This window comes from Mandrillus leucophaeus, unplaced genomic scaffold (assembly GCF_000951045.1).
Source record: "Mandrillus leucophaeus isolate KB7577 unplaced genomic scaffold, Mleu.le_1.0 Scaffold301, whole genome shotgun sequence".
In the NCBI taxonomy this organism is placed as follows: Eukaryota; Metazoa; Chordata; class Mammalia; order Primates; family Cercopithecidae; genus Mandrillus; species Mandrillus leucophaeus.
In genome coordinates, this window is record NW_012103155.1 from 1,228,699 (window position 1) to 1,255,629 (window position 26,931).

Consider the following 26,931-nt stretch of genomic DNA (forward strand, 5'->3'; position numbering starts at 1 on the left):
GGGCGTGGTGAAGCACATCTGTAATCCCAGCTACTCGGGAGGCTGAGGCAGGAGAGTCTCTTGATCCCAGGAGGCGGAGGTTGCAGTGAGCCGAGATTGTGCCACTGCACTCCAGCCTGGGCAACAGAGCAAGACTCCACCTCAATAAAAAAAAAGGTTCAGAGAATAGGCAGTAAAAAAGAAATTAAAAACAACAACAAACAAAAACAAGAAATAAGCAAATACACATGGGAAGTGACAGGTGTGTTAATTAGCCTCATTTGATCATTCCACAATGTATACTCATACCAAAACATAACACTGTACTTCACAAATATATACAATTATTTGTCAATTTTAAAATAATAATTAGCTTTTCTAAAACAAGTTCAAGGTGGTGCTGATGCTACTAGTCTGTGGATGACACTTTGAAAACCACTACTCTAAACCTAAATATTCTGAATTTTTGAGTTTTTTTCAAGAGTCATTGGGACCTCAGCAGAAAATACCAAGTTTGGGAGACTTAAATATGTTAAACGGCTAAACTGTTCTTTGAGATACTTCATCAGAGGTAAAATAGTGACAAAGTTCAAAATCATTCAGTGCTGAGCTGTGTATACGTGCAGCTTAGAATTCCAGACCCCCTTTTCCTGATTTCACAGAAATAATACCCAGGTGTACTCTATAGGGGTTTACAGGGGGAAATGACTTTTCAATTCTGGCAGTATGAGGGGCTAGAGTCCCTTGCACTTTTTTTTTTTTGAGATGGAGTTTCACTCTTGTCCCCCAGGCTGGAGTGCAATGGCATGATCTCAGCTCACCACAACCTGCGCCTCTTGGGTTCAAGTGATTTTTCTTCCTCAGCCTCCTGAGTAGCTGGGATTACAGGCGCCCCCACCTCGCCAGGCTTATTTTTATATTTTTAGTAGAGATGGGCTTTCACTATGTTGCATTTTTTTTTAACCTTATTTTTCTAAGACAGGGTCTCACTACACTGCCCAGGCTAGAACGTAACGGCTATTTACAGGCACAATCATAGTGTGCTGCAGCCTTCAACTCTGGGGCTCAAGGGATCTTCCCACCTCAGCCTCCTGAGGAGCTGAGACTACAGGCACGTACCACTACATCTGGCTGCTTCTTGCACTTTGATTTAGTAGAGTTTCTCTTCAGAAGGTACAGGGACTGCTTCACAGTGGTCTCTGGAAAAAGTCCTTTGTTCCAGTTCCCACATCAGTCACTTCACAATGTGAAAAATATACATAAAATCTTGATATGTTCAAGTTGAGTAGATCTTAGCCTCAGCCTCCATGTTTTCCAGAATTGTTCTATTCTATCTATGACTCACAAGATTCCTGGGTAAAGGGGAGGCTGAAATGGCATTTGTGGAGTCTCAAAATGCTTATGTAAGCCAGTTTTCCACCTTTTCCCCATTATTTTATTAGCACATATGTTATTAAGAGTAACAAAATTCATCTCAGTATTGGTTTTAACTTTTCACCTTGTATCAGAGTGTAATAGCCATAAAATGACCAAAGAAGGGAAGAAGATGGGTCAAAAGGTATAGACAAACTGAAAATTCAGCTCTCAAAAAATGGCCAAATGACGATATTAAATTAAAAGTCAGCCTTATCATTTAACAGCAAACATTTACCAAATTATGCTTGTTGCTAAAAATAGAGATGTTAATAATACGCAAAGTGCCTGCCCTCATCGAGCTTTATTTACTATCTTGCAGAGAAGACCAACAGAACAATCATTACAAGTGTGAAGAACATTCTAAAGAAATTCAGGTTGCTAAGGGAAATGAGACCTAACCTCCCCAAGTGGAATAGGGAGATATGTGTGGAGGAGGTATCAAGAAAGGTTTCCCAATGAAACTGACCTCCATCACACAACTACTTAGTTTATTAAGTAATGACCATGTGCTAGACACAAATGATAAATAAGAGTGGACTAGACAAAAAGGGAGGAGAAACAGGTACAGAGAGAGGAAACGTGCATGGAATGTTTCCACAGAACTCAAGCACACAAAGCATGCAAGAGTACAAAGGAAGTTGGAAAGGGAGGCAAGGACTAGAATGTGCAGATCTCTCTAGAGGACTTCCCAAGAGCAGTGAAAAGCAGGACAACAAGAGGATCATGTCTGCATCTTAAAAGATCCCTCTCTGTTGCATATGCAGTACAATTAAAATCTTCCCTATGTATTAATACTTTTTAAGGTTACTACGAGGATCAGAAAAATCATGTGCCTAAATAATAATGCTGGTACCTATTACTTATCCACTACATTTCACTCTCCAAAACTCTCAGCTCCATTTCCATTTCCGGCTAGAAGAGGGACATGTACCTCTGTGTTGAGTTTAGAAAAAAGAACACTGCATCACAGCTGATATAACAAGCAGTAAAGAATGTCTATATTGGAACTGGTAAGGAGAATTCAACACAGTTGTTAGAAAAAAGGCAATGCTATCTTAGCCAAGAGCAACTGTAACAAAATGTAACTTTTAGAAGGATACAGTAAAAACCAGTTATCTAGAAATAAATCTAATATGTGCAAGGGCTGTATGGAGAAACTTAAAAGTGCACTAAATAATATTATGCTTAAGAGCATACTATGCCAGTCTTCCCCAAATGAAATCAATGAAATTCCAATAAATTCCCAAAGTGTTTTTCACAGGACTTAACAAGGTAATCCTAAAGTATATAATCTAGAAATCACAAAAACGTAATGTTGGATGAACATAAACAAGTTGTACAAAGAAACTTCAATATTATATAACATTTTTAAATATATAAAATATTACATATTGTCATGGACTCATACGTACGTAATAATAGTATAAAAACATGCATGCGAATGATAAGCATCAGATTCAGAACAGTGGTTACCAAAGGGAGCAGGATCAGAACAGCAAAAGCAGGGATTCCAGTTTACACGTAATCTTTTATTGCTTAAAATGAGTAGTGGATACAAAGATGTTTGTTATACTATTCGTCTTTAAAATCTTTTTAAAAAATATGTCTTAAATATTCCACAAAAATACAGAATGCCTTTTATTTGAAAACCATGTTATTACACGATCTAGTTTAGTAATTCCCAAACACCAATCCAATAGCTACATCAGTAACACCTGAAGTACTTGTTAAAAACACAGATTACCAGGCTATCCCAGGATCAGGATTTCTGGGAGGAGAGCCATGTGATTCTAATGTACAGCCTTAGTACCCCAATAACTATTAACAGCCAATCCATTAACGAAATTGGTCCCAATCTGACGATGAGACATGTAAGTGCTTGACTATCTAATCACTTTCCAATGATCCAACTGTCTAGAATGTAGATTCTAACTTGGGGGCAAAATCATACAAATTTTAAAATATATCCTTTACTGTACCTTTCCAAAAGACTATACATGTTAAAAACTAGGTATATTTATAAAGTAATAGTATCAAATAATTCCATAGAAGAACATAATTCTTTCATATTCACCACAGGAAACATGCCACAGCAAAAGTCACAGAGACAATAAAAAGTGCTGTTCTTAAGTTCAAAATGCTTTAAGTCACTGGCAACTATCCTCATGATACACTTCCTTCAAGCATATAGACAGCAATACTGTATTTCTTTCCTAATTTTCTTCCCTTAGAATACAATTCATAGCTAATTTTATCTAGAGAAATGCAGAGAACCATGTGAGACATAAAAAATAAATTTAGAAAGAAAATTTATTAAAAATTAGAGGTATTAGTACTGCAATGACAATTGTCATAGCCTGCTCCCAAGACATAATGTTAACTAGAGATGATTAAGCTGTTAAAATGTATGAAACACTCAAGGGCCTTCTCTCTTACATACACACAGACACACACATACAGTTTCCCTGAATATTTTTAAATTACAACTAAAAACAAGGAAAGGGATTCTTTCGATGTTCTAAACAACACAAATCCAGTACCGGGCACACAAACCGTATCAACATAAAATAACTCACTTACCAGGGCTTTCTACTCGCTTATAGTGGTAGGGATTAATGCAGACCTCCTTCTGCTTGGAACCAAAAGGAAACTCACAGCATTCCAGTGGTTTTAGTTCATGGTGGCTCTGAAGATCGGGCCAGCGCCATACACGGCAGTAAATGACATGAGGCAGTCCCTTCCGGTGGGAGACTTGCAGCCTGCCATCCAAAGAGCGGGGAATGGTGACACAGTTACTTGGTTGCCCTGGGCAGCTCAAGGCCTTCTCCAGTTCCTCCATGGCACCTTTCTTTTTCTTCAGTTTTTTCACCAAAGCATCAACAGCTTTCTCTGCCCATTTTTCTTCTTCATCGCCCTGTTTCCACCCAAGAAGTCTTTTCACAGCTGGACTTGTAAAGGAAAATAAACTTGTCACATTCATAATGACAGCACTAGTTATATAGTCCTTGGATACGGTGAAATAAAGGCGTCTTCAAACGCAAAAGGACAGCAGAAGAGATCTGTTTATTTACAGAGAAGTCTCTTTAATTTCTTAGTTTGAAGTCCAGAAAAGTAGAAATTACCATTCCTAGTGTTTAAAAAAGTAACCCAGTCAGCACCTACAAAACAAAACAAAAAAAAGGTTAGAATCATCTCTACCATACAACCAAATTTATTAAGTAATCACCATGTGCTAGGTACTATTTTAAATGCTTTTATGTAATATGGTATGCTGTGCACCGAATTGTGACCCCTTAAATTCATATGCGGAAGCCCTAACTCTCAGTATGACTATATTTAGAGATGGAGCCTCTAAGAAAGTAATTAAAGTTAAATAAGGTCATCAGGGTGGGGCCCTAATCTGATAGGACTGGTGGTCTTAAGATTGCTATCTCCCTCCTCCAGCCTCTATGCCCACACACTGAGGGCACTGCAAGGCGGCGATCATCTGCAAGCCAGGAAGAGAGCCCTCACAAGAGCCTGGATTGTCCAGAACCTTGATCTTGGACTTTCCAGACTCCAGAATGAAGATAAAACCTATTTCTGTTATTTAAGCCACCCAGTCTATGATATTTTATTATGGCAACCAAAGCAGACTGATATATAGCATTTAATGCTTTTCACAATCCTTTGGGCTAGGTAATACAGTTGCTGCCACTTTTCAGATGAGTAAACTGAGAAGCAGTTTAAAAAGTAAGCCACTGCTAACAAAAGCTCTGGGATAAAAGCAACAAAGTTAAAAAGTCCAAGTTCTCCAGAGACATTGTAATATTTTAGATTTAGATTCACTTATAACCTCTAAAAATATATTTCAAAACACCTCAATCAACAAAAACTGAAAGCAACAGGGAGTAAAAAAAAAAAAAAATTAGTCTAGTATCTCTGTTTTTTGGTTTGTTCTACAAATATTTCTTATGCTAAAAGAAAATTCCTATTATATAAATGTAGTAATATTTTAGGGTATTTCTTCAGTGAACAAACCTGTGTGTATGGGTTACAGGGCAAATAGGACAGGAAATACATCTCCTGCTTTAAAAATTTTGCTATTTATTGACATAAAAGGAATAAAGCACATGGACACATACTGTACCAAATTCTTCAGCCAAGTTGCTTCATTTAAACTTTCTATTTACCCTTCAGCACATGAAAACATAAAATGTGAAAAAGGTTAAGGAGGCTAACTTTGTACAAACCCTGGCTAAACTGGAGTAGCACATATCAGACCAACCTCCTTCCAAACAAACAAGCCAGAAAACAAACAAAAGCCCAGCTTTTTAAAGGCATCAAAGAGGAATCAAGGCACGCAGGACTTGAGGGGGCCAAGATCCTGGAGAGATGGGAAATGCAATGAAGTGAGCTGAATATTTGTCACCACTCTTCCTTTCCAGGGATTTGCCAATAGCTATGCTATGAGCAGCAAAAGGTCTAGGAGCCAAGCAGAAAGAGGTAACTAAGAGGCTTACAAACTAAGCGGAGCTTCTAGTAGCCTCACAGTGCTGAAGAACCCCAAAATAACAACACAACAACAAATGGAGTTGAGGGCCTGCTGAGGAGAAACCCTGGTAAATAGTCTAGGCTTTCAATGGAGTCTCCTGGAGGAATATGCCCCAGTCTAAGGGCAAAAATGAAATGGAGCAGTCTTTACAACCAACCTAGAGTCATCTTGATCCTAGCCTTGGTCTAGGTGATGTGTACTGCTCTCTAACAGCCTGCCAGAAGAAAAACAATTTCGCTATAGAGGAAGACATCAACCTTAGTCACTACAATTTTAAATTCACAGTGTATGGCAATGAACCAAAAGTTATCAAGCATACCAAAAACAGGACCAAACGACCAAAACAAAACAGAATAGAAACAGACGTAAGGGGTGACCCAGGTAATGGAGTTACCAGAAACAGACTTTAAAGTATTAATGATTACTACTTTGTATGTCAAGGAAAGAGAAGACAAGGTTGAAGATTTTAACAGAGAACTAGAATCCATAAAGAAGAATGAAAAATTCTAGAACTGAAAAATATAGTAACTAATGAGACTTTAAATAGGATGAACTTAACAACAGGCTAGATACAGTAGAATAAAAGATTAGTGAGCAGGAAGATTGGTAAAAAATGCTCATACTAATGCAAAGAGAGGGAAAAAAATGAAAAATCAAGAACTGAGGAGACATAATGGATCTAGTGAAAGGTCTAGCACCACGTAAGTAGAGTCTTAAAGGAAAAGAAGAAAGACTGTAACAGAGCAATATATTTAGATACTAGCCAGGGATTTTTCCAAAACTGTCAATAGACATCTAACCATACATTCATGAAGCCCTACAGCTTCCAAGGATACAACACAGAGAAATCCACAAATTTCAATGTGTCATATTACAGTAGAATTCCTGAAAACCTAAGACAAAACTCTTTAAAAAGGTACATTACCTTCAAGTAAGTACAATCAGGTTGACAGCTGACATTTCAGCATAAACAATGGAAACCAGAAGACAATGAAATGACATCGTTAGTGCCAAATGTAAATAGCTGGTAACTTAAAACTCTGTATTTAGAGGAAAAACACATTCAAAAAATGATTGTGAAATAAAGATGCTTTCCAACAATCAAAATCTGAGAGAACTGGTTTACAGTAGATTGTCACTAAAAGAAATACTAACAGGAATTCTTCAGGCAGAAGGAAAAAGATTCTAGAAAAAAGCAAAGAACTGCAGGAAATGAGGAAGAGCTCCTGAAGAGAAAATAAGGGTAAGTTTAAATGAATACTGACTTCACAAAACAACAATAGGAATGTCTCATGATGTTTAAAATAGATGTAGAATTAAAATGCATGGCAACAGCAAAAAGAGATAAATGAAGTTAGCATTCTAAGGTCCTTGTGTTATCCAGTCCGTGGTAAAGTATAATTTATTATTAGTACAATAAGTTATAAATTCACGTCATAATAAAGCAACAACTGAGAGAATACATTAAAAATTATAACAAGCTAATAGATGGGTTAAAAATATGGAACTAAAAAAATACGTATGACTGGCCCAGTGTGGTGGATCATGCCTGTAATCCCAGCACTCTGGAAAGCCAAAGTAGGGGGATAGCTTCAGGAGTTCCAGAGTAGCCTGGGCAGCACAGGAAAACCCTATCTCTACAAAAAGTAAAAAAGTAGTTTGGCAAGGTGGCATGTGCCTGTAGTCTCAGCCACCCAGGGGGCAGAGGCAGGAGGACTGCTTGAGCTTAGGAGTTATGATAGGCACTATGATCATGCCACTGCACTCCAACCTGAGTGACAGAGTGAGAGCTGTCTCTAAAAATCAAATACAAATTTTAAAAATGATTAATGCAAAACACATGAAAAGGAGACAACAGATCAGACAAATAGAAAATAGTAAGATTTAGATATAATCCCAAAGTATAGGCAACTACTTAAATATAAATAGACTAAAATATGACAACTAAGAGGTAGAGTTAGGGGGAACACTATATAACTATATTGTACTTAAAAGAGACACACATTAAATATAAGAACACAAGATTGAAAGCAAAAGAGTGGAAAAACATACACTATGCATATTCTACCCAAAAAGCTGGCATAGCTATCCATTCAGATAAAACAGACTTTAAAGTAAGAGGTATCATCAGAGATTTTTAAGGAGAAAAAAGAAAAAAAAGGACATTTTATACTGATGAGTTGAGCCACCATGTAGATTTTTAAATTCCAAATTTTATGTAAATAATAACAGCCTCAAAATTCATAGAGCAAAAGACTAACAATTACAATGACAGGCAAACCCACAATCCCAGTGGGAGATTAACATAGTAAATGATAAAACAAGCAAACAAAAATCAATTGATACAGGAAAAAAAGTGTTTAAAAACTTGATCCAATTTATATACATATTATCACAGCACTCAACAACTGTACAATTCATAACACTTTCAAATACACATGGAATACTTACTGAAATTGACCATATAATGAACAAACCAAATCTCAATCTGTATCAAAAGACTAAAATCATACAGAATATATTCTTTGATCTCAGTATAAATAAGAAATCAATAAAAACATTGTTATTGAAGAGAACCAAACTTTAAAATAACCCAAGGGTCAAAGAAGAAATTACAGCAGAAATAGAAAACATTTTTAACTGAATGATTGTAAAAATAACACAGCCAAAATGTAGGATGTGGCTCAAGGTACAGAGAGAAATTTATAGTCTTAAATGCATATATTAGAAAATGAAAAAAGCTGAAAACTAACACTCTAATACCCACCAAAGATTTTTTAAAAGGAAAAATAAACCCAAAGAAAGTAGAAGAAAATGAAAGCAGAAATTTAAAGCATACTAAAGAAAACCTATAAAATCAAAGTTGATTCTTTGAAAATACTAATAAAACTGGATAAATCCCTAGCAAAACTGATACATAAAAAAGAGAAGGCACAAATTACCAATAAATGGATTAGAATGGGGGAAACCATTTAGTGAGCCTCAGAAATTAAAAAAATATAATTATAAATAGCTGTCATGGCAAATTGTGCATGTTGATAGCTACACTGCGATAATCTACACATCTGTCATCTTCACTACAGGAAATGAAAATGATGCGGGACTCCAACTTATTATTTTCTTACCTTTGGAACTTGGCATAGTACCTGGCACATAGCTGATTCTCACTAAATGCCTGATGAATAATTTAGCTCCCTGAAGAATTTAGAAAGCCAAATATGGAATGTCAACTTTATCTGGGAGGCTATAGGGAGTCTGCCGTTTTCCTTCTTAAAGTAGAGTTCACCCAAATTTACTAGTTTTTTTGATTTTCATTTAACATTAAAGGAAAGAAAACAAAACTATGCTATTATCAAGAGTCACACCTGGTCAGAGTGTACCTATTGATATGATAATTTCCTTTTTACTAAAAGGTTAGTTTTGCAAAAGAACAAGAACTTTTTTCTAGGCTTCTAGGAACAATTTATACAGGGAGTGTATTTCTTCATATTCTATATGTCCATTTCTTCTACTTCAAAAACAGCTTTTTAACATTTTAACCAATACTTTTTAAACAGAATGGCTGTTTGTATCAAAATAACTTGGGGCTATTTAAAAATATATAACAAATACATTTAAATACCCCCAAAATCACTTGTTATATAAAGCAAGAGTGTTAGGCAATGTAGTATGTAAGAACCACCATTTCAGATTTTCGTTTTAACTATTCAAAACGGCATTCATTCAACAAAGCTGTATTAAGTGTCTCCTAAGTGCCTAGCACGGTGCTAGACACAGGAGACACAGAGGCAAACATGTCTAACATCCTGGAGGAGCTCACAATCCATTGGGAAAGCCAGTGTGTAAACAACTAACTCCCATAAAGCAAATTGCTAACCTGCATGCTAATTCTAAAGGACTTTACTGAGATGTTTTATTAGGTGACCTTCCAGGGACTCAGTCAGAAGAAATGCTATGATTATACCGTTGCCCATGGGCACAATAATAATAGAAGAGGAGGCCCACGTGCTGTGCATTTACCTACTACTAACTAACTCTAATACCATGTGATAAAGGCTATAAAACAAGTATCAACACCACTCTGGTCTGAATATTTGTATCCCCTCCCTAAATTCACATGCTGAAATCCTAACCCCAAAGGTGATAGAATTAGGAGGTGAGCCCTCTGGGAGGTGATTAGGTCATGAGGATGGTGCCCTTGTGAATGGAATTAGTGCCCTTATAAAAGAGATCCCAGAGAGATCTCTCCTCCCTTCCACCATGTGAGGTTACAGTGAGAAGAGGCCATCCAGGTACCCTGATCTTGGATTTCCCAATTACTATAACTCTGAGAAATAAATTTCTGTTGTTTATAAGCCACTCAGTCTATATGGTATTTTGTTATAGCAGCCTACAAACAATAACATATAAAAACGGAAAGGGAAAGAACAATTCCAGAGATTTCAGAACTTCTTTTTCCAAGAGAAAACATCAGACTTAAAGGATAAGCAGAATTTTGCAAAACAATAGAGCAGACATTTTGTGTGTTCATTACTTGACAAACACTGTTCACTGCTGTTTATATATTAACCAGTTTAATCTCAGCAACAATGCTTTAGTATTTACTGTGAAGTAAATACTATCATTTTCTTTATTTTACATGTAAGGAAAATAAAATATAGAAAAGTTAAGCATCTTGTCCAAAGCTATGTAGACAGCTATAAGTGGCAGAACCGGGATCTGAACCTATTTTGCCTGGCTCTAAAGCCAGAATTTTTAAACCACTTTTCCAAATGGCTTGTTTTAACAGACACATGATAGAAATGCTAGGGTTTAATCCAGCTGGAGATGACACAGGCTGATACGAAGGCAGGGGCAAGACTGAAGAATCTCATCATGTGGACAAGTGGAAGGTTTTACATCTGAGAATTAGCATGATTAGATCTACATTTTAGAAAGACAACTAGGGTAATATCTTCAATACAGAAAAATTTCTTCATACTGGGAGAAAAAAAAAAAAATTCTAAACCAAGGGTATCCAAACATTATAGAAGCCAGTTTGGTGGTAAATGTCATGAGGCCACTCACAAAAATCAAAGTGAAAGGATCACAGTACTTTGCATATGAACATGCACAGACAAAACAAAATGCAGGCTGATGACTAATTTTTACCTGAGTTAAGCATTTTTTAATATACAAGTCAAACAGGTGACCTACCTCCTATAAGGAACTCAAATGAGTCCATGATATTATGGCCTTGGCAAGACAACTACTTTTTTTCTGCCCCTTTTTGTACTTCCTGCCTTAGTTTATGTCAAAAGCTAAGTGGCCTTATCAGTTTAAAGTGCAAAATAAAAACATGAGTCAGCAAACAGAGATTTCCTTCCCTCTTGTCCAAATATAAACATTTCACACTGACAAAAAAGTATTCATCTAGTAAAAAAAAAAAAAACAAAAAAAACAAAAAAACAACCCAGCAGCCTTAAAAATATTGAGATCTTTATTCCAGCAACTTTACCTTCAGCAATTTACTCTAAGGAAATATTCTGAACCGGAAAGGGAAAATAGTTTTCGCACAAAGATTTTCAACAGAGCATTATCTACAACAGGGAAAAAAGGAGAAACATCTAATAATTGAAAAATAGCTAAGTAAACTGCATACATCCACTCAATGGAATATTATATAGCCCTTAAAAATTATGTTCATAAAGACTACATAATAATTTGGGGAAAACTGTAATCAGAACATAAAATGGCTGGTTATATGTACCATGAACAACTATGTAAATATATGAAAATATTAACCATGACTAGGTTTGGAAGATTAGTAATGTGTCTCTCTCCTCCTTTTCTAAACTTTTCAAACACTCTTTAACGAAAAAATGTAACTTTTGATTTTTTTAAAAAAGCCTTTCTATGCAAATACTTGTTAATTACAAAAAAAAAAAAAACAAAACCCACAAAAATCAATTCATTAGCTCAAGCTACATCTATACTCTACTTAGAAATCAGGTTGGATTTATAGTGTGATCTGGTTGGAGAAGTAAAAAATATATAATGTAGTTTAAAGCAGTGTTCCAAATTCAGAACGTTTTCCTAAGGAGTCTCACCCATGGGAAGGATTTCTATCAGAATTGCCGAAAGTGAAATTAGAAAGATACTCTTATACTACTCGACATGGCTATTTAATTTTCCAACTTATGTGTTATTCCTTAATATTAAAAGAAAAAAATGTTAAAGTACTCTTAACTGCTGTGTAACTTGCTTTACATTTAAAGTAAACCTAATCAGCCAATTGCAGAACAAATGAGCATTTTCTTCATCTTGGCCTCATCTAGTAAAGCAACAAGTAAATGATCCAACTCTTGTGAATATCAACAAAATACACTCTCTTCCATTTAATATGTTACAGATCACAAACTCCCATAGAAAGTTTTTTTAAATTACTCTAATTTGTACATGAAGATATAATTTGTTTACTAAAGGAAGGAGTAACCACCAAATGTTACAACCCAAGTACCTTTAATAAAAAGATGAAGAAACAAAAAATGTCCAACCACTCTCTGTATCAGCTTCAGACTAGAGGCTGTTTTATAATTCTTGCACCAGCATGGAATTCAACAGACTAAACAAATGCTCCCATTAAATATTGAGGGAATAATTATATTATTCAATAAAATAAACAAAAAAATACAGGCTACAAAAAGTGACTAGGGGAAAAATATCCAAAAACTGTCAGTACTTTAAGAAAGGCAAATGACAGAAGATAAATGGTCTATTGTCAAATGAAGCAGGCAACTATTTTCTCCTCCTACTTCTTGTTCTTTGGTTCATTACTCTTTCTTAACTAATAGTAAAAAATCATGGCACAAAGATCAAAAGAATTAAGGAACTAAAAGTACAGGGTATTGATTAACTTCACTTTGAAAATGTTTAACAGCTGGATACTTTTTTTTTTTTTAAAGACAAGTTTATAAAAATTCTGTTTGATCGGCCGGGCGTGGTGGCTCACGCCTGTAATCCCAGCACTCTGGGAGGCCGAGGAGGGCGGATCATAGGTCAGGAGTTCAAGATCAGCCTGGCCAACATGGCGAAACACTGTATCTACTAAAAATACAAAAATAAGCTGGGCATGGTGGTGTACGCCTGTACATCCAGCTACTTGGGAGGCTGAGGCAAGAGAATCACTTGAACAGGGAGGTGGAGGTTGCAGTGAACCAAGATTGTGCCACTGCACTACAGCCTGGGTGACAGATTGAGACTCGCCTCAAAAAAAAAAAAAAAAAAATTCTGTTTGATCCATTTTTTTTTTCTTTTGGAAACAAATATTTCCAAGTAACAAAACTACATATGTGTGTTTCCAGACTTACATCACCAGATATCTTCTTAATCAGATAGACTGGTCTTGTAAATACACAGAAAAAGTAGGACTTGAGCTCCCAAAGTAGACCTATGGTGGGCTTCAGAGTGATCATGAGCAAACTGCACAAATTTTGTAGTTCAGTATTTTTAATATATGAAACCATTTCACAATACACTTCATTAGATGCCATGGACATGTAAGATCTCTCAGAGACATGTTGTAGAAAGTGATCAAAATTAACTGGCAATATTAATTAGTGTTACAGAAATGTATGTGTCATCTATCCTAACATCCAATTTTGGATAGGATTCAAGGCCTGGTGAGATTAACTCCTGCCTTGTTTGAGGTGCTTAAATTAAACATCAAAAAAGGTCAAAGGGGAACATGGCAGGGGACCTGTAATGTAATTCTCATTACTCTAAAACAAACTACTTTTTTCTAACCTGCTCCATTTCACTTAGGTACTCAAGTCAACTGTATAGTCCGAACAAAGATGGAATTGTCCAAATAGATCATGATTCCAAAGGATAATAAATTGAAAAATTTATTTTCAATTTATTGAAAAATTCCTGACACTTATAGACACCACAGACTCACAGAAGATTATACACTAAAGATGCAGGGTTAAAAATGCATAAAAACACAAAGGTTGCAAAAACTATATTATTTCAGAAATTTAATGCCAATAAATATTTTCAAACGTAAAGAGCAATCCATCATTGCTTGCATCTTTCAAGCCATCTTGTAAGCAAAGAATTACAATGACATTTATTGGTAAAAGATGGAAAAATTCACAAAACGGGAGGGGGATCATAATCATACTCAATCGCCCTAAATAAAATCAGGCTGAATTAATCAGAAGTCCAGAAGAATTGGGAACTTACAAACTTTGATAAAGCTGAAATAACTATTAGTTAAATGTGGAACAGCAGACAACCCACGAGACAATGGCCCACCTGCTCACATTTCCAAACAGAGAAATAGTACCCCTAAAAAACAGTACCCCTAAAAATGAAGACAGGTGGAGACAGAACTCTGGAATAAGTAGAACACAATGATGAGTAGTGGACAGTAGGAACTGTAAATGGTTCCTAACAAAAAGAATGAAAGATTACTGTACAACTCCTTAAGAAAAATGATAAATCTCTATCCACCCTTAAGGCAGACAGGCAAAAGACAAGTTAAAATTTGCTATACAATTCCAATGACATTACAGTGAATATAAAAACAGAAATGGATCTAGTCATTTCAGTTCCAGAAAATACCCTAAAGTACTAATGTTCTTTGATCTGGTTCAACAAATAATATCTTCAAACGCTTCTTTAACCCAGTTACTCCAATTAGGAGCTAACCAGGTTTTCAGACACAGTTAAGTCCTTACTGGTTCTTGGAAACCGTGGCTTTAAGTGAAACAATGTAAAACAAAATAGATTTTAGCATCGGCTAATTTACATAAACAAGAGTTAAGTTCCTACAGGACATTTCTGGTCACAAAAACATCATCAAACTTCTAAGACCCAAAACACTTCTAAAATTAACATTGAAATAAATGTGAGCCATATATACATTTAAGAAAGATTAACAGAAACAAGATAATTATTTACCCACTTATTCCAATTCAGGGTTGCAGTGGCCCGAGCCGATCCAGCAGCTGAGGGTACAAGGTGGGAATCATCCATGAACAGGACACTATTTAATGGCAGGGCGCACTCACACACACACCTACATTCACTACAATGGGGACAATGTAGACATACTAATTCACCTAACGTGCACACCTTTGGGATATGGGAGGAAACTAGAGTAGCCAGAGAAAACCCAAGCAGACATGGGGAGAATATGCAAACTCCACACTGGCAGTGGCCTAAGCTGGCAATGTTTTTTCTCATCAATGTTATAAGGAAATGGCATTGAACGAAATGAGGTTGTTTGAGGACCTGCTGTATTTGTCTGTATTTGTATTGGAGGAGGAAACAGGTGAAGTGCTTGCATTCCTTTTTCCTGTTTTAAAACAGCAGTTAGCCCTCACCTTTCAACATTTGTCTCAATCTCAAATGAGTCAAATTTAGCTAAATAAAACTCACCACTAAGCAAAATAAGGCAGGAAAAAAAAAAAAAAAAAAACCCTAGAACAGAAAAATGAAAATGGATAAAACCTTGCTCTTTACTGATTCTAATGTACTTCATAAAGTACAGCACTTAACTTCATAGCTAAAAAGGCTAAAATGAACTCTATTTCGATTTAGTCCGTAGGGGAAAAAATTTATTTAAACAAAATTCCTACACAAGAAAGCCATATGGAGACCCACAGAGAACACAGAACTCTGCTGGTCTCAGTTCCCAGCAGCAGGAGAGTCCTACTGTCACAAACACCCACAAGTAAAGTTCCATCTTACTGAGCCTCTTACTATTCAGCCTTGATCTGGTTACTTCCAAACACCTCCCAACCTTCCATACATGGGACTGACAATGCAGAATAGCTAGTTTGACATTTTTCCCATTGAAAATTTATTTTTGTCAGAGATTGATTTTCTAAATCTGGAGAAATTGGGGGTTGGAAATAGGAGAGAGGTTTGGCTCATGAAAACCCATTTATAGTCATGCAATAATGCAGGTACTGTTGCTTTTAAAGCACAGACACTGACAGCAAGTCTTCCAGTCTCTCCAGTAAGACTTAAGTGACATGCTAGCAAGAGATGCAATGTGGTCCCTCAACAGAGTTAAGCAGAAATCTTAGGAATCAAAAACAAAAGGAATAACATGTAGACTGAATTCCAGCTTACTACTTACCACTTGTAAGTTCACTGAAGTTGTGAAATTTCAGCCAAACAATTTCAAATGTAGCATCTCCTTGATGAAAAGGAATCAAGGAACTTATGGATGTCACAATGACAAGAGTCTCTAAGGATATAACTGTAGTTTATGTACTTTAGGTGTGCCAAGTATGCTATTAACATATCTTCATTGTATCAGAAAATTATTTAAGAGTTCTTTCTGGTTCTGTTCTGCATACACAAATCCTTCCATCCTGACAAATCTAGGCTGCTAATAGAGTACCTGGTTAATTTTTCTTAATCATAGAATTCCCTATAAAATAGCAGCTGTCACATCTGTTTTCTCATTAGATGATTACTTGAAGAGTTAAGGCAATTAAAAGTTTTCTCATTGTCCCCAACTTCAACAAATAAAGTTGGCTTTTGAATATCTTCTTGCCATTTCCTCTAAAAGCCGTACAACATTCCTTAATCCTATTGAATCCCCATTCCCAAATTCATGCTTGTAACAGCATACTGTCCTTCAGGACATGGTAGCCTTTCAAGATACCCAGCTCCCCATAAGCTTACCCTGATAAAGTCCATTCACATTCATGTCAACTCAAACACTGTAAAGACTCCTGGCCTAAAATGCTCACTCCTGAAACACAGGAAAGATTGAAGACCACAGACATTTTAAGATTTAATTTTATTGACTACCCCAGAAAAAAGTCTACGGTAGTTGTCTCTTAGAAAAAAACTATTCTCTTTGAGTCAGTTATCCTAAAATAGCAATTTTAGACTACAAAGAATGCTAAATGTGGTAGATTTCCGGAAATGGCTAGTTATGAATGATTCATCAGTAGCTAATAAACGAAATTATTTGAGTTACCACCTTATACAAGCATTATACTGGTTGTTTTTTACAAACATTACATTGACTCCTCACACCAATCCTTCAAGGTAGAAATCATTATCTCAATTTTACTAATAAACTTGAGACTCAGAGGTTAGAGTAACTTTCTCCAGACCATATTCTGGTAAGTAGTAGGTCTACATTTTAAACCAGTACTGACTAATACTAAAGTCCCTCAGTCAAGTTTTTTTTAAAAAAGTAATCCAAATATCAAATTCACACATGAAAATAGAATCAACTACAGGAGGAAAAACTATCCCTTAAAAAAAAAAAAAAAGAGAAACAAAAAACCTGTTGTATTTCATGTTTTGGAACATATTTCTCTCTCTCCACTGATCTCACAGGTGCTGTTTATGACAACAAACATGCACATCTGTAGGGGTGAACCGACAGACACAAAGCAGGACGGCCTGAACTCTCTTCCTATATTTAGATCCTTCAGCTCAGCTCTTAATTGCATAATTTAATCAGGACCCTCTAGAAGGGAAACACATCTATATTCATCACAGGCATCAAAGGAAACATCTTTACAAGTTATATCCTTTTACAAACCAACATATGGTCTCACGCCACTTTCCCAATTGTTGAACTCCTCCTCTGGGAAGAGCATGGAATTTTATTTCTTTTTATCACTTGAAAAAATCACTTCCCTCCTAATTCAGTAAAACTGGGTGGAGGCCACTTCCTCCACAGGTGAGAGAAATAAAACTTGTTGATCTGTCATTGTCAGGAATTTTAAAGTTAACCATTTATTTTACACATTTTCAAAATGGAAACAAAAGGCAGACAAAACCCAGAATGAGAAATTGGGGCACATTCTCCATGCTTTCAAATAAAACCTCTACCTATTTTTTTGTCATTTTAAGATGGTTTCTAAATTAGAAAACAAGTGTCTTTAACTTGAATAGGTTTGAACTGCAGCTTTCCACTTAGTAGCTGTACTTTGAAGAAAACAACTCTGAGCCTCAATTTGCTTTTCCACAAAATTGTGATACCATCACCCAATCCACCAGGTTATGCAGATTAAACATAAATATGAAAGGCTTACTTCAAAATTATAACATGCTGAAAAACAAAGTGATTTATTAACAAAGCAAGTTCATGAATAAAGCTAATTTTAATATTTTGCATATCCAAAAAAATGAAGTTTACAGTCTAGTTTTTGTCTGTTTAATGAAGCTCTAACTTCACACAAAAAGAGAAAAACTGATAACCACTACAGTCATACAATTCACTCAATAAACAGCTATCACAAGCCAGGCACTATTCTAAGCACTAGAAACACAGCACTGAAAGAGACACAAAAAGTTTTTCAAAGTCTGTGCCTGTGCCTTGGTGGGGCCTACACTCTGGTGGTCAAGGAAAGCCTCATTGTGAATGTGATATCTGAATAGCCCCCTGAAAAGGAATTATCTGGGGAAGTGCATTCCAAGCAGAGAGAAGGGCAATTGCAAAAGCCATTTAAGCCATTTGGCAAGGATGATCCTGAGATGTTCAAGGAATGGCAAGGAGTCCTCACCGAGGCTGGAATGGAGTAAGTGAGGGGACAGAAATGAGAGATGAGGCCAGAGAGGTCACAGGGGAAGGTATGTGCGGGACCCGCAGAGACTTAAGAGCTTTTGATCCAAATTGAGATGGAAACACTGGGAGATCTGAGCAGAGGAGAGCCATCATCCAACTTACAGTTTAATAGAATTACTATGGCTTGCTGGGTTGAGAACATATTGAAAGATGTAGGGATGGAAGTAGGGAGTGGTGGGTAGGGAGACCATTTAGAAAGCTATGCCAATTGTTAGGGTACAAGATGATACAGACTTCAACCAGCGTGGCAGAAGTCATCAGATTCTGGAAATATTCTCAAAGCACAGATGTGAACAAATAATACTTTACTGCTTATATAAATAAAGAAAATAATTAACAGTAAGGTTGGAGAATTGTTTAATTTTTAGAAGTACAAAATCCCATATTACGGGGACTATGAGACTGAGTGAGATTTTTTTTTCTTTTTTTATGGAATCTTTCTACCCAGAGATTGAGCATCTGAGACAGGACCAAAGACAAAGCCACTGGAGGAAAAATAGTCCAAGAATTATGGACTAAATGTCCATAATTCCTGTACAGGAATACAGGTTGAGTATCTCCCTTATCTGAAATGCTTGGGACCAGATGGTGTTTCAGATTCCAGGTATTTCTGAAGGTTGGAATATTGTGAATATACATAATGGACATCTTGGGGATGGGACCCAAGTCTAAACATAAAATTCATGTATGTTTCACCTATACCTTATGCACATAGGCTGAAGAGTAATTTTTCTTTTTTTCTTGAGACATGGTCTTGCTCTGTCACCCAGGCTGGAGTGCAGTGGCATGGCTCACTGCAGCCTAGACCTCCCAGGTTCAAGAGATCCTCCCACCTCAGCCTCCTGAATAGTTGAGACTACGGGCAAGTGCCATCTCGCCTGGCTAATTTTTGGATTTTTATTAGTGACAGGGTTTTGCCACATTGCCCAAGCTGGTCTCAAACTTCTGGGCTAAATGATCCACTGCTTCAGCCTCCCAAAGGGTTGCGATTACTGGCATGAGCCACCATGTCTGGCCAATTTTATATAATAATTTTCATAATTTTGTGCACAAAAAAAGTTTTGACTATGACCTGTCACATGAAGTCAGGCGCAGAATTTTCCACTTGTAATGCCATATTAGTCCTCAAAAAGTTTTGGATCTTGGAGCATTCTGAATTTTCGGATTAGGGTTGGTCAACCTATAGTATAAAGGGAATAACAACTAGGAGTTAAATCTTGTAGGAATTAGGGTGAACGATACGGGCAGTGGGGCAGAAAATGACTAACAAGAAAGGGTAATGAGTGGTATAATTTTATGTGATAGTCGAAGCTGGGTGTTTTTTATAGAGGATGGTAGAAGAATGGTCTGAAGACGGCAATAAGAGGTAAGAGGTTTATGGGAGAAACTAGCCACGGCTTGAGAGAGCCACAGGGGAAATAGCTCCCTCAGATGAGCACACACAAAGATCTATGTTCAAGTATATTTGTGTTCTAAATAACCCAGGTGCCTAACAATAATGGAATGATTAAATAAATTATGGTACATTCGACTATGATGTAACTGTTAACAAAATAAGAAAAAATAGATAGACTTTCATGTACAATACTACCATGAAAAGAAAACCATACCACAGCTGTTCAGTAAGAAGTGGTAAAAAAGACCTATAGTATGGTCTCTTTCTAAAAACACAAATAGAAACAAAAACTGTCTATGTATATACATGAGCATTTTTAAAGGCCTGGAAAAAAATAAACGAAACTGAACAAGTAGTTACCTTTAGGAGAAAGCTGGGTACAAGGGAGTGCAGGAAAGCCAACTACTTTTACTTTTAACCAATTGCTGCTTTCAAATTTAAAACCCCAATAATAAAAATAAATAAAAACTGACAGTAGGTAAGACAGTTATTTCTACATGGCTCTAGAAGACAGCATTATGACCAACAGGTGGCAAGATATATCCTCTTATAAAGGACAAAAATAACTGAAAGTGTATCTGCACAGGATTTTCAGAGAAATGTATTCTGGTAAAATACATCACCCTATTCTGGGTTAACATGATATGGATAGGAATGGAATGTTCTCTTTTACTAAGGATTCAGGCACATAATCAAAAAATTCCATTTCACAAAATGGCATATTATAGCAAAAAAGTAAGTTTCCCTCCCATTTTAGACCCTTACTCCCCTTTCTATTAATTATTCACATCAAATTTTTCAATGCATGAATTTCTTACTAAATAAAAATGTTCGATGTTATTCAAATATCTTCACAAGCAATTTGGTCCTGTACTTTTTGCATTACAGAAATCTGTTATTTGAAAGAATAACTTCTAAAAATAAAAGTTTATCTAACCACTGAAACAAACATTGACATCGGCCAGATTTCACTCTCCTTCATATGACAATTAATGACAGACTTTTTCAATCTGCCAAACTGGACTGGAATTGCAAACATTCACTTGGCCACCTCAGAGGAGAAACTGAACAAACAGCAGCAACCCCCTCTTCCAGAATGTGAGAGCTCCCTCCACCTAAGAGCTAAAAGAAGCATATGCAAAGTTTTTCACTGGTTTTAGAGAAATAATGCTTTAGATATATGCAAGCATCACCTATAGAATTAGGTGAGACCTGTACCCATGAATCTAGTCCTTTCTACCTCTGATCACTTGTTCAGTAGTTTTATCTAACTTCCCCAAAGTAACTTATTTACCAATTACAATGGAAAAACCTAAGACAGTATTCTCAGAAGACTTCAGAACCCAAGTTCTCCTCCTTTACACGCTCAGCTACTAAGAAGGCTTTCATTTCCATCCATCCAGCATTTAACTGAACAAATTTTTAAGCCCTTATCACCAACATAAACATGCAGTAGAAAGAAAACGAGTTATAACACAGTTCCCATCACCATCAAGCTTATGGTAATGAAGTGTGTATGGGAGAGATGGGAGAACTATATCATATGGTAGACAGTGATAACAGTCACAGGACTGCCTGTTCAGGCTCTTCATCCAAGGAGAAACATACATGCAGACAGAGCGGCCTACAGTCTGTGCTACAATGACATCTTCCACGCATGCTGAGCTCTGTGTTACTTATCCTACAATGGAAATCCAAATGGTCCAAATATCAACCAGCTGTTTCAGTGGGTGTGAAAAATGGAACGGATAATCCAAAGCAGCCTTACTAGTAATTAACTATTGCTTTGACAATCTATTATGATTCAACAAAGAAAGATTTTAAGCATTTATATTTTGCTTACACTATTAATAAAGCTACAATATGCCCTGAGAACACAGTAAATTCTAGAGAAATGCCTCTTTAAGATTCAAAAATTGCTGTGGAAAATCTGTAAATGGATGACAGTTAACTCTAGTGTTTCAGTATATTACAAAAACATAAAGACAAACATTTTATGTCATATAAATCACTCTTTCTCTTGGAATTCAGAGTACAGGCAAAAAAACAGACTTTTACAGAACACCTGAAACATATTCCTTTGAAAACTCAAGAAACTTTTATCACTATCACCACCAACTTCAAAGGGAGAAAGTGGTAGGTGGTTTTATGCGAAACACTGTAAAAAAGTGCATCCATGGTCTCCATCAAATTTCAACAGAAGTATAGTCATCCCTCAGTATACCTGGGGCACTGGTTCCCAGACCCCACCACCCAATGCCAAAATCCTTGCATACAGGTCTCAGTGGGCCCTGTGGAACTCGTGCATAAACAAAAAGCTGGCCCTCTGCATATTCAGGTTTCACATTCTGCAAATACTGTATTTCCTATCCACTTTTGGTTGAGAAAAAAATGAGTACAAGTGGACTCATGTGGTTCAAGCCCCTGTTGGTCAAGGGTCAACTATATTCAAAAACAACCCCAAATCATCCTTATATCATCCTCATCACCACAACCACCACCATAATGAATCAACACGCACTCTTTTGAGCACTTTAAATTTAATTAAATAGCTCTCTTAATCCTTACACGAGTCCTACAAAATAAGTACTATTTTATAGATGACAAAACTGAGCCACGAAAAAAGTTAAGGAACCTGCCAAGGTAACCTCTCTACTGCTTCTCCTCAGTAGCCCCCTCCTTGGTCTGATGCATAAGGCAGAATAACAGGCAAGGATTTGCTTATAGTTAAAAAAAATTCCCTCCATCTCCTATCCCTTTCTGATTTATTCTTGTTTTTGCTATTGCTTTCCTTCTTGATATCTTCCCACTTACCCAGAACATGAAAAAAAACAAGAGTTTTATCAGGGCAGCAGTGACAAAATTAAATTCACTTTAATCTAAAGAGCTTAGAATAAGACATTATAAGCTATCATTCAACAAGACATCAGAAAATTGGCACCATTAGCTCTTGTATATGTTCAAATCTTAATAATCCTTTTCTCATGATGAATTTGTGGAACATTAAAATTAAACTCCTTTTAAGAAATTCATTTTCTTGACCCAGGTGCAGTGGCTCACACCTGTAATCCCAGCACTTTGGAAGGCCAAGGTGGAAAGATTTCTTGAGGCTGGGAGTTTGAGATCAGCCTGGGCAACATAGCCTTTATTTAAAAAAAAAAAAAAAAAAAAGTCAGGCACTGTGGTGCATGCCTGTAGTCCAAACTGCTTGGGAGGCAGAGGCAGGAGGATCACTTGGGCCCAAGAGTTCGAAGTAACAGTAAGCTGTGATCACACCACTAGACTCCAGCCTCCAGCCTGGGTAACAAAGCAAGACCCTGTCTAGTAAATTTAAAAAAAAAAAAAAAAAAAAAAAAGGGAAATTAATTTTCTTTACACTCCCACTGATTATTTTAAGATCCTCTATTGAAAACAAAAAACAAAAACAAAAATTGCTAGCTCTCTTTATCTTGAGGTTAATAGTTTTCCAATCAAGTAGATGTAAAGAAAATTTAAAGGAATCTTTCAGGTATATTTTAACATAGATAAGATACTAAGATATTAATTTCAACACCTAATACACAGTTGTAAGTCACAATGCTACTTATAGATAATGGCAAAAATAGTGTTCTGCACTCTGAAGGGGGGTAAGGAAAGTGGGAAGACAAATCACACAAACTGTGTGCTGGTGTGGCAGAAATGGTCATGACACTATCACTTCAGTTATCCCATCTGTCTCCCGATCCCCTTTTTTATCCTCTATTTCAGGGTTTCTCAACTTTAGCATTACAGGATGTTTGGTTGCATCCCTGGCCTCTACCCACTAGAAGCTATTTGCAACCCTCCAGCCTCTCCCTCCAATTTGTGACAACCAAAAATTTTTCTGACATAGCCAGATGAGCCACAGCTCTATTGCCACTTTTCCTCTCCTTTTCTCTTTGCAATCTAAGCACCTCAGGCCTCAATAGCTTCCTATAACTCAATTCTAGACTTCAGGATTCACAGAACTGCTGATTCTTCCACAAAGGGAAAAGGGAGAAATGTCAAACACACATACCCTTTCTATCTCTGTTCTCCTCAATGAAAAAAAGGGGAAGCAAAGCAATCAATCCTCAGAACTTAACTGGTACGTCTGAGCACCCACAACCAGCATCACACAGTACTGAGTGCTACAAAGTATAAAAGATATGGTTCATAACCACAATGAACTCACAACATACCATATTTCCTGACGTATTTCTAAAAACAACAAAATGAAAAAATTCATTCATCAAGTACCTAGTGTGTGTCAGCCCAACCATTCTTAATATTGCTGCATATTAACAATATTAATATTTTTAAGAGCTTCCTTACCATAACCCTTCGATAGGATGGGCCCAGGCATTTTTGCGGCAGTAGCTGTTCATATGATTTTGATGAGCAGACAAGGGAGAACCACTGCGCTAGGCACTGTGCTAACACAAAGATCATAAAGACACTGGCCATACCCTCAAGGAACTCCAGTCTAAAGAGTTAATAAGGTAACTGTAATAAAAGGTATGACAACAGATGCTAGACTAGACAAGCAGGTTTGTATTGTTCCTCAAAGTTAGAAGATCCTCAGTGCAGGTCCTATACTTACAATCCCTTATCCCAACTTTATCAAGCTGTCTAAGAGATACACTATGAACGTAAGCATAAATAGAAATACGGACACTCAAAACCTTGCTGAAAGAATTAACTGGGGCTGGGCACGGTGGCTCACGCCTGCAATCCCAGCACTTCGGGAGGGTGAGGCAGGTGGATCACGAGGTCAGGAGTTTGAGACCAGCCTGGCCAACATGGTGAAACCCCATCTCTACTAAAAACACAAAAACCAGCTGGATTTGGTGGTGGGCACCTGTAATCCCAGCTACTCAGGAGGCCGAGGCAGGAGAATCGCTACAGTCTGGGAGGCGGAGGTTGCAGTGAGCCGAGATCGCGCCACTGCACTCCAGCCTGGGTGACAGGGCGAGGCTCCGTCTCAAAAAAAGAAAAAAGAATAAACTAAGGTAGAAGTGAGCCAGAGGCAAAAACTCTACCAAACGCATCAGACTTTTCCCCCCAATCCCTTGATTTTGAAGTGAAACAGCTTCAAATGTATAATCTCCTCTTACCAATTAGATTGCTTCTTCAGGGCAGAAAATGACTTACACTTTTCTCTATCCCACCCAAAACATAGTCCAGTGCTGGATGTACAGCAGGAATGCATAAAATACTTGCTGAATTAATTAGTATCAGCTTAACAAAAAAGCAGAACTCCACAGTGAGGAAACACCCCTTTTAAAGGAGCCTTTTCTAGAATACAGACCATCTCAGCCCACACAAATTGACAAAACTCTTCAGCAAATATGCTACAAATAAATGCAAATAAATGCTATAAATACAGTTTTTGTGCCAACATTTAAATGATAATCTAGTTAATTTTGTTCACAGTTAACAGAAAAACATTTAAAACTAATCATTCCCTCAAGCTTGAATAAACTAAATAGAAGTCCTGAGCACACAAACATAAACACATGAAAAATAAAGACGTTGTTATTAACTATGTTGGACTGCAAAGCCAGCAATGGGCAAAAAGCAAAACAGGAAGCTGTAATAGATGAGATGGCAAGCTATACACAACCAGCTGTATAATTTCTACAGCAACATTCACTGCATCATTATTCTCTTTCATTAAAAACTACTGTCTCTGATAAAATTAAGACCGATTTTCCTGACATTTCTCCTCCCTCTACCACTTAGCTCAAAGAGTTTAAGTGACAAGTCTCACCAATGCGTATCACTTCAGGGCCCGTATTCCCAGTCACACCTCACTCAGAAACGACTTACGGATGGGCAGGGGATGCTGGTGGGCCAAGCTGTGAGCCTTAAGGTGAGATTTAAAAGCCTTTTTTATCCAACTTTAAAATGTTTGCAGGTCATTTAAAAGAAAGGAGATGATAAGAGAAGACACAGACAAATTCTGATTCTGTCTAGGGCAAGGTAAGAACCCACTTAAGACGGAATGTAATTCAGTTAGGTAAGGATCCTACCAATAACCAGCAGACTGATTCCCTTATGGGCAGCATATGAATAGCCTTTTAAACCTGCGGTACTGTAAAATACATATTTGGGCTTCAACCTTGTTTCTGGCATACAGCTCCTAAAATCCTTGGAGACTCCAAAGTGATGTCTTTTTGTATGCTAATGATTGACTGCTGGCTGGCAGCCCCTAACTAGCTTTAGGATGGTGGCAGGATTAGAGGATTGGGACTTTCAGCCCCACCCTCCAACCTCAAGGGAGTGGGCAAGGGGCTGAAGGTTAAGTTGATCACCAGTGGCCAATGGTATAATCAATCATGCCTATAAAATGAAGCCCCATAAAATATCAGGAGGACAAGGTTCAGAGAGTTTCTGGACAGTTGAACACGCAGAGGTTCCTGAAGCGTGGCACGCCCAGGTTAGGCATGGAAGCTCCATGCCCCTTCCTCCATACCTTGCCCTATGCATCTCTTCATCTGTATCCTTTTTAATATCCTTTATAATAAATCAGTAAATGTTAAGTTCCCCCAAACTCTGTGAGCCCTTCTAGCAAATTAATTGAATCCAAATAGCGGGGTCATAGGAGCCCCAACTTGAAGCTGGTCAGCCAGAAGTTCCAGAGTCCTGGACTTATGTCGGAGGTGGGTGGGACTGAACCCTCAATCTGTGGGATCTGAGGCTATCTCCAGGTAGTGTCAAAATTGAATTGGAAGACACCCAGCCAGTGTTTGGTGTGTAGGGAAAAACCCACACACATTTAGTCACAAAAGTATTTTGTGTTGACTGTTGTAATGTGAGAGCAGAGGGAAAAACAGTTTGAGTTTTCTACTGACAGAAAACCCATGACCACTATTATCCTTTAAAAAAAATTTGGAAAATTAAACACTGACGCCTAAGTTTTTAAAAAAACATTATAAGGTTTTACTACAAGGGGAACTTTTCTCACTTTATTTAATACCTCATCAACTTGTCCATCTCAATAATCAAAACCAC

The 26,931-nt window shown here is 37.0% G+C and overlaps 1 protein-coding gene and 1 long non-coding RNA gene across 4 annotated transcripts in view; one reads left to right on the plus strand and one right to left on the minus strand.

Annotated features, from left to right (window-relative positions):
• The window catches only part of SMAD1 (SMAD family member 1), an 80,143-nt gene that overhangs the window by 44,148 nt on the left and 9,064 nt on the right, over positions 1–26,931 (minus strand). For 2 of the 3 annotated variants that reach the window (XM_011987137.1, XM_011987136.1), the window contains exon 2: positions 3,976–4,553. In XM_011987137.1, coding sequence (XP_011842527.1) covers positions 3,976–4,375 — 400 coding nt within the window. In that variant the 5' untranslated portion in view covers positions 4,376–4,553. Of the gene's footprint in view, positions 1–3,975; positions 4,554–5,627; positions 5,762–26,931 lie in introns of all 3 variants that reach the window. The other variant, XM_011987138.1, reaches the window with a different exon arrangement.
• Positions 15,893–21,794, plus strand: LOC105544582. Its single transcript, XR_001006789.1, has 2 exons — positions 15,893–15,995; positions 20,806–21,794. It is a non-coding gene; the product is annotated as an uncharacterized LOC105544582 (long non-coding RNA).